Here is an 8160-nt window from a genome sequence, read left to right as displayed (position 1 = left end):
TACATAAACCAACTTGCAGCAGTCATCTGCTGTCTTGTGACACTGCATTTTAAAGACGTTGAACTTATATTTATTGCCTACAGACTGAATAAATTGGAGAACTTCCACAAGGTGGTTGTCCAAGAACTTGCCAATCTTGAGAAGGATGCTCAAATTTTATCCATCCTTGAGAAGGACACAGTGGTGTGTATGTCTTAATTTGTTTTTGACCCATACATGGATTGTATGTCCAGTTCCAAAATAACACGTGTACTCTTTGGGAAACTCTTGTAGGACTTTTGGAATAAACAGTCCATCAAACTGAGCTCTTTCTGTAATCATCAAAAGCAAAGGTATTTATCTTCCAGCTGTTTTTTAAATGTGTCATTTTAGAGATAGGAAATATCTTTGCTCAGTCTTAGTTATCTAGTTAAATGGTCAGTTCTGATGCTGGTCATTACTTCTGAGACAAAGTAGGTCAGGTAATATCTTTTATTGACCAACTTCTGTTGGTGAGAGAAACAAGCTTTTATTCTGTTTTAACCAGTGCTGCTTGAAAACCTGTAACTAATAGATATAGACCAGAGCAGCAAAATTTGGATTTAAATAGTTCCATAGTTTTCAGGTGTTTGGATCTGAGGTTTTGGTACAGGACCACCTTTATGTTGCTTACATGTGCTTGAAGTAACTTATTTTGGTTAGCAGGTTTTGTAAACTGTAACGTGGTGGTAGTTCTTTGCAGGCTTCCCTGGAGTTTTGGTTTTGCATAAACCCAAAATGCAAATGAAACCCTTGACTCCCCCAAATTGGTCCTTACACCTCCTTACCACCTTAAAATAGCTTGTCAAGTCCAGCATCCTTGCTCCAGTATCTTCTGTTCTGGAGAAGTTGGTCTCTTACTGGGATTTTTGAGGAGGTGCCAGAGGGCTGTTCCCTATCTTCTGTATTTGAGAGCATGTCTGGTATGCATTTGCCCCCCAAATTTCTGAAATGGTTTTCTTGAGGAGGTTGGAGGCTCTCGCTATTCAGTCTGGGTAACAGTGGACAAAATAAAAGCATGTTCACTCTGTGGCTAACAGTGAGAGCCGTGTGCACTTGGTACTAGGGTTTTCCTTATGCTAGCTATTGTGTTGGCCTTTGAGCTGCAGTTAGGGGAATCCCAGGAATTTATTTATGAAACAGTAAGCATGGACACACTGAAATGAGGCCAGCCAATGAGATTCTCCAAGTTTATTTTTCTTTTTCTTCCAGGATTCAGTCTATGGATTCAGTATTGGAAGAAACTGCGAGGAGTTTTAAAGATACAATACAAAATACAAAGGTAGGTGCTGTACACCAGCCGCTTTGTATCAGGATTCTGAGCTGGGGGAGCAGTTGATAAGCAAATGAAGTATGACACTATTTGCTGAGGAATTGTTAATGAGAAACTTTTCCATTAAGTAGATAAGGCAAGACTATCCCATCTAGGATGTTTCATCATCTGGCTCAACATGCTTTGTGATGGTTGGTTGTGGAACACTGTGCATATAAGCACAGTTCATCCTTCCCCAACCTATTAAACAGCTCGTTACAAGATCTGTTAAACATGATGCATGTTGATGATAAAACTTCGGCTTGTTCTGAAACAGACTCTAGATCAACCAATGTTGTTAAGATTAGATTTTTCCTAATTCATGTTTTTTGTCCCTTTTCTTGCCAAAAAGTCACCTTGGTGTTTCTTCTTTGAACGGTGAAATCAGCATTTTGTGGACCCAGTTAAAAATAGTACAAAACTGCAGAATTGGTTACGTGCCATTTTTAGCCTTTTGCCCAGTCCTTCTCCTCTTGCATTCATACCATGAAAGGGCCAGGCACAGTCATACCTCCTTCTAGTGCCCCCATGGGTCTCTACCATCACCCATGGGGGACAAGGAAGGATTTTCCTTTCTGGGGCTCCTACTTATGGCTAAGATTTAATGGCATAATAGAGCCATTAATCTTCTAAAGTGCTAGAATAATACTTCTCCTGTGGTCACTTCATTATTTAAAGAGAATAACTGTAGAAGGTCACTTGCATTTTCTCTTGCCTCTGCCTGTTTCCTTTATATTTTTTTTAAAGCAAAATCCAAACCCTAATTTTTTTAACATGTGAAAAATCTCTAAAATAAATACTGGTTCCTTTTACAGTAGGAGATGATATAACTCATGCTGAATTATGACTCTACATATTATGAATTATGAAGCTACATATTTTTGCATAAGTCATTGAGCAGGTGATAGATTCCTAGCAGGAGAATCTTTAACAGGGTGTTCAGTTGAACTAAACATTCAAAATGTTATAGATGAATTACAAAGGTTTTATCAAGCTCCACCCCCACCCCACACACTAGTGCCACTGTTCATTTCTTATATGTAGATCTGTTTAATGTCTCTGGCATAGCTTTAAAAGCTTGTGACCACTGCTTTAGTATTCCTGTGATGGTGGGATCTTCTGGTTTTCGTGATTTGTGCATAATGCTATTGGTGTGCATGATGCTTTAGGAACTCAAGAAGGCCAAGTCCCCATGGCAAGGAGGGTAAACCATATGCTAGTGATGATAATTATACTAGCTAAAATGATGTTCATGTGGCACTTCAGAGAAAACCTTCTTTCACTTACATGTCAGATCCTGAATTCACGATTCTGTTTCCCATGAAACTGATGGCTTTGCAAGCACTTGCTAGTGGAGGGAGTGCAGCCCTTTGCTCTGTTGTGGGCAGCACTTTTGAAAGTGAAATGTAGAATGCTGAATCCTGGAGTTGTCACATCACAGAAGATGCTCATTACCTTGCAGTATTATGCTCTTAACTGAACAATTGGCAATTAAAAATAAAACACAGGTTGTTTCAAAAAAAATTAATTGATTTCTAAATTTCAATTAATTCCAGATTACTTTTGCAAGTCTTTATATGAATATGCTCATATTTTTTTCTAAAATACCCGTGTTTTTCTCCCTGCAGTATGAACATCCACAGGAGCAGGTGGAAGAAAATAGTAAGGTGTTCGTTGTTGCTTCTGATTAACAAAACACTATTGTACTGTAAAACAATTTTTGAAGACATCACACACCTTACGTCATTTCTATAGAAGAACTTTGAGTCTTGTGGAAAATATGGAGGATGTATTTTCCTCCATCTCTCCCCTCTCAAAATAATTACGATGCTATTTTTGACTTTTTTAAAAGAAGGTGCTGCTAATTTCTCAGGTGTCTCCTTCCACTGCAGTGCCACCTTTAGGTCCAACTTATATTTGATGAGTTTCAAGGATGAACAGAAATCCAAACACTTTATATACTTACACATGCTTTATATCACAAATTGATGTAAAATGGATTGCATTAGACGTTTTGTTAATACCTTTACAAATAAACTCCTTTAGTCACTATAGGCTGTTCATTTTAGTGATTTAAGCAACATGTTGCTCCCTTGTGACAATTAAATTCCCCTTCGTTTCTTTGTGTTATAAAAAGGAGAAAATTTTCTCTAAATGAGGAAAAATATCAATTTCTCCATCTTTTTAACCCTTTAGTAACTTAAGAAAAGCCTGTTATTGTTGTGTTTTGGTTAGTTGGGATGTATTACCAGGGCCCAATGGGTAATCTAGGGTGCACCTCTGACTCTGTTGCTCACTTCCCTCCTATGTGCATCTGATGTCAAGGGAGTTGCCATAATAGACTTTGAAATCTGAGCTCCAGTGCGCGCCCCCCACCCCCAATCCCAGCTGGCAGACTTCAAAGTCCACAAGGATGCCTCTCTCGGGTCTAGAAGATTCCATGCTCTTCACTGGGCTCCAGGTTTCCAACCCCAGACTCCCACCCCTCTAGCTTTGAAGCCATTGTCTTTCAGTTAGCACCTTCTACTTTGAAGCTGGCTGGCACTGGAGAGGCTCGTGTCTATGGCCTGTGGGAACCCAAAACGCAGGGAAGAGAGAATGTTGGCTCTCAAGAAATGTTTCCTGGGCTTGGTCAGAGCCTAAGCAAAGTTAAATGGAGTTCAGAAATCATGTTTGCCCTGTACAGACAAACTGTATTTAATAGTATAGCAGAAAGTACAGGTCTGTCTCATCTTACGCGGGGGTTCCGTTCCACGGTTAGCGCGTAAAGCGAAAACCGCGTATAGTCAAAATTACATTGAGTTCAATGGCGGGCGGAATCGCCTGCACTACAGGTACAGTATTAAAATTGTTATTTTTCTTTTTTGTTTTGTTTTTGTTTTTGCCGACCGCGTAAAGCTGAAATCGTGCATGTTAAATGCGCGTAAGATGCGACAGACCTATAGAGAGATACCGGGTGCTGGTATCAAGGACTTCACTGGAAACCTAAACTTGGTAAATTTGCAAGTTGCTATGTCTGTCCACAACCTTTCAAATTCCAGCAGCACTGAGACAGCCATTGAGGACAAGGATGACCTGGTCCCCCACGACCTTCTCCCCACCAGGACTGGCTCTGAAGGGTGGAGGAAGAGGTCTGTTGTGATATTTGGGCCTACACATTTACCATAATTGTGAGCTCAACTGTGAAAAGTGAGTGAAAATTAATAAAATGTCACAATAACCTATAACAAGAACTGTTGATGGGGCGGGGGAAGAAACAAAAGAGAGACTGACTAAAGTAGTCCAAACTAAAAGCCCTGCTGATGTAATTCAAGGTCTGTGTTAAGATCATGCCTGGTAAATAAGAGAAGTGTAGGACTAGAAATCAATGAACCAAAATTGGCATGTCCAAAATTAGGCCTAACTGGTGGATAAATTAATGAGGGGATGGATTATTCCACTCATCACTCCTTTTTGGGGGATCCTCAAAAAGAGACTGTGGGGTGGGGGGAGAGAAGCTGGCTACCATAATGCTGGCTGACTTAAAGGAGGGGATGTGAATGCTGGCTGAGTGAAAGATGAAAGAAGGGGAAGGCATGAGCTTCCATCATGACTACCACCCTTGCCATCTCCTGAGACTTTCTTCTTCCTACTCTTGAGTGATGTCTTGTCCTGACCAAACCAGAGGGAGCCAGAAGACAGCACCACCTCCACTGGCTTTAGCTAAATCCTGAACACAACTTGGGATGTGAGACACTCTTTCTCTTCCTCTTCCCTGACATATTTTTTTATCTTTCCTATCTCTCTCTCCTTTTGCTTTCTGTCTAACAGTAGTCTTGTTTAGCTGGCCAAGACTTTAGAGTTTGCAACGCTGCTGTAAACGGTGACCGAAAAGGCAGCTAATGTAATTCCCTAAAAAGTCCAATGCTGAGACAAGTTTGCCAGGTCTCCGAGTAGGAGATAAGACCATGAGCTGTTCCTGTTTTTTTCAAGCAGTGAATTTGCAAATGAGAGTCAACACCAAAGACAGAAGCCGCCTTTTCTATGTTTGTTGTTCTTTTCTTTTCCCTTTTGTGTGTGTGTGTGTGTGTGTCTTGTTTTGTCTGCTAGGAGAAGGGACTGGCCTCTTGCAACAACAGCCCATCTCTGCTAACTTCTTCCTCAAAAGGACAGTTATTATCTTGAATGCCATTTAAAAGACTGTCAGGCAAGGGGTGGGGGGAGCGCAGGGAGGAAGGGTTCTTTTTAAAAAAAACCTCTGTCCAGCAAAAGGGAAAGGGAACAAGGGATGATCAAACAAAAGCCTTATTTAATACTTTGCATTTCAAATGCTTGAACTGATTTTCCTTCTTTATCTTTAATACAAGGTTTAAAAGATTATTATTTTTTTTAATAGTATAATTGCCATGGTAGTAAGCAGGCTGAGGTCTCTCTATACGAAACCCTGAACCTTCTTTTCAACTGTTTTTAATGTTGGAGAGTGACAAGGTCATATTAACACCTCTCAATCTTATTCCATCCAAATTAATACAACATATTCTGATGGGATGTTTCTGCTTCCATTCCCCTAGAGATTTTAAGGAATTTGGGAGTGGCACTCAGTGGGATACAAAGTTATCCGTGGACTTTACTGACAGCAGCTAGTGTGAGGGTTTCAGCTGGCACAGAGACAAAGTGGGAGGCCGATATTAAGAAAATTGCTTCCAATCTATCTTAATATTTTGTGTTTCGCCCACAAGAGAGCTAGACCTGCAATGGTCTTGTGTGTTTATACAGCTTAAGTTTTCACAACTTCTGCCAGATGACTCCACGCACATTAAGTTCAGCACTTTTCACTTTCAAAATGATGGTGTATTGAATATCTCTTGAGCCGTTTCAATGAGGCGTTTTGAATATGCACCCAATGCCGTGGAATTGGGCTTGTCATGTGGAGCTCAACTACAAGCACCAATTTAAAATAATCGCATTATACTTATGTACAGAAAGCTCATCAGCTGAGTTTGTCCATATTGTCATTTTAAATGGAGTAATGTTCTCATGAATTGCTGCTATTTAAACTTTTAAACAAAAAATGTATTTGCATCAGATCACCTTCAAATGTGCCTTTGCAAAAATGTTAAATGAGCTTGATTTGGGGCCTAAATAGTGATGAAACTGCTGGAATTTTATATGAATTGCAGAATTCTCATGGCTAGTTTTCAAGTTGAATGTAATTAGTGCTGATTTATAAATGATTTATATGAAGTTCAAAGCTTTATAAAACAGATTCTGGCTAACGGTGACAGTTAAAATCAAGGGAATATTTTGCTGTAAATTACATAGAGTTCATAACCAAAACTACTTTTGGTATGACCCAAATCTGTCAGTGTCTAATTTCATCATAGTTTGCCTCCTTGGAGATTATTCTATTCCTGCCTATGAAGATCATGTAACATAGCATCAAAGAGCAGGGCAGTGTGTAGTCTGTGTCTCTTTGCACATTGATCATTTACTGAAGATCCTATCTACATCTTGATAGCTTTAGCTGATGCGCTGGAAGCATGATTCCTGTTCTGGTAGGGGGGAGGGGAGGGAAGAGGAAACAGCTACAGATAAGCACTGTACTCGCTATTCCTGAAAAGGTTGATGGAAAAATTAAAACCAAAAATGCCCCTCCCACGTGGGGGAAGGTCAGTGCAGCTTTGTAAGTTCTGGGATTGTATTTTCTGACATACACACACTACCTAATATATTATGCAGTAACACTTCTGTTTGCACATAAATGCTGTGATATCTCTTTTAGAATCATTGAGTGGTCCAATTTCATATGTGCAACAGAACAATTTGGAGATGGTTTAAGCAAACAGAGCAGACCTCTGAGAATAGATAAGATGTTGGTAATGAGCTTTTGTTTGCCAGAAGGATGGAGTAGATTGTTGATAATTTGTACCATCAAGTGTTTGATCACACTCTGGTTTGTTATGGGATATACTGGATACAAAATAACCAATGTCAGTCAGGTTTATTGCTATAGTCCAATAATAATATGGTACAGGAAAATGGTTTTATGCGATACCAGTCTCTGGGAAGCTGTCTAATGCAGTGATGTTGCATTTACCTTACACAGAAGGTGTGCTTCCAAAGTTACACCTCACAAGTAAAAGGTACTGTGTACATCATCTGAAACTAGATTCAACTAATCAGCTTTCTACCTTGTTTTTCTAGTATGATGGTGTTCCGCTTATCTTTGTTCTGAACACATGCATTTCAGGTGCCAAAGGATGTGAAGACACTTCCTAGGTTTGTAATAGGGTAGAACAATCATATGCCTTGTCCTCTTTCTTTGGGACCGGTACAGGCCTGTGAGAGTAACTCTTTCTGTTGCTATGGTAAAGTGCTCATCTATCCTGATCTTGACAGCTTCCCTATTTGCTCAAGCTAAAATTTACTTCAATGAGTGCAAGGGATTATGGGATACTTAGCATAAGTGAGCAGGGTTATATAAAAATCAAAGGCCAATTTAGGCTATATAACTGCTATAATATTTGTGCTTAATGCTATTTATGCTTATTAAAATATAGTGTGTGACTAATACATATTATTATATGTATATATTGGTCAACAAGCTATAACTTGCATTTTTCCATAACTTTTCATGTGATTTATTTATTTATTTTATTTTAATGTCTGGTACTAGAAATACCTCTGGTCAAGAGGTGAACTTTATTTAAGGAACCAACATTTATGATTCATGCTATCAGGGAGGAGAAGAACACTTCTGCTACTATCTATGCATAGTTGAACTTCATGAGGTATGAGGGGTTGTTGCCATGACAAAACTGAGCATGGGAATTTGATTCTCTCTGTGTGTT

General features: G+C 39.4%; 1 protein-coding gene across 1 annotated transcript in view; it reads left to right on the top strand.

Moving 5' to 3' along the window:
- The window catches only part of SYCP2L (synaptonemal complex protein 2 like), a 51064-nt gene extending 48043 nt beyond the window's left edge, over positions 1 to 3021 (top strand). Inside the window, exons 31-34 of the mRNA XM_065398336.1 lie at positions 84 to 183; positions 274 to 332; positions 1231 to 1300; positions 2959 to 3021. Of these exons, the coding sequence (XP_065254408.1) occupies positions 84 to 183; positions 274 to 332; positions 1231 to 1300; positions 2959 to 3021 (292 nt within the window). The remainder of the gene's footprint in view (positions 1 to 83; positions 184 to 273; positions 333 to 1230; positions 1301 to 2958) is intronic.
- Positions 3022 to 8160: the final 5139 nt, after the last annotated feature.

Source organism: Emys orbicularis, chromosome 2, assembly GCF_028017835.1.
Source record: "Emys orbicularis isolate rEmyOrb1 chromosome 2, rEmyOrb1.hap1, whole genome shotgun sequence".
Lineage (NCBI taxonomy): Eukaryota > Metazoa > Chordata > Testudines > Emydidae > Emys > Emys orbicularis.
This window is presented reverse-complemented; position numbering and strand designations above follow the sequence as displayed.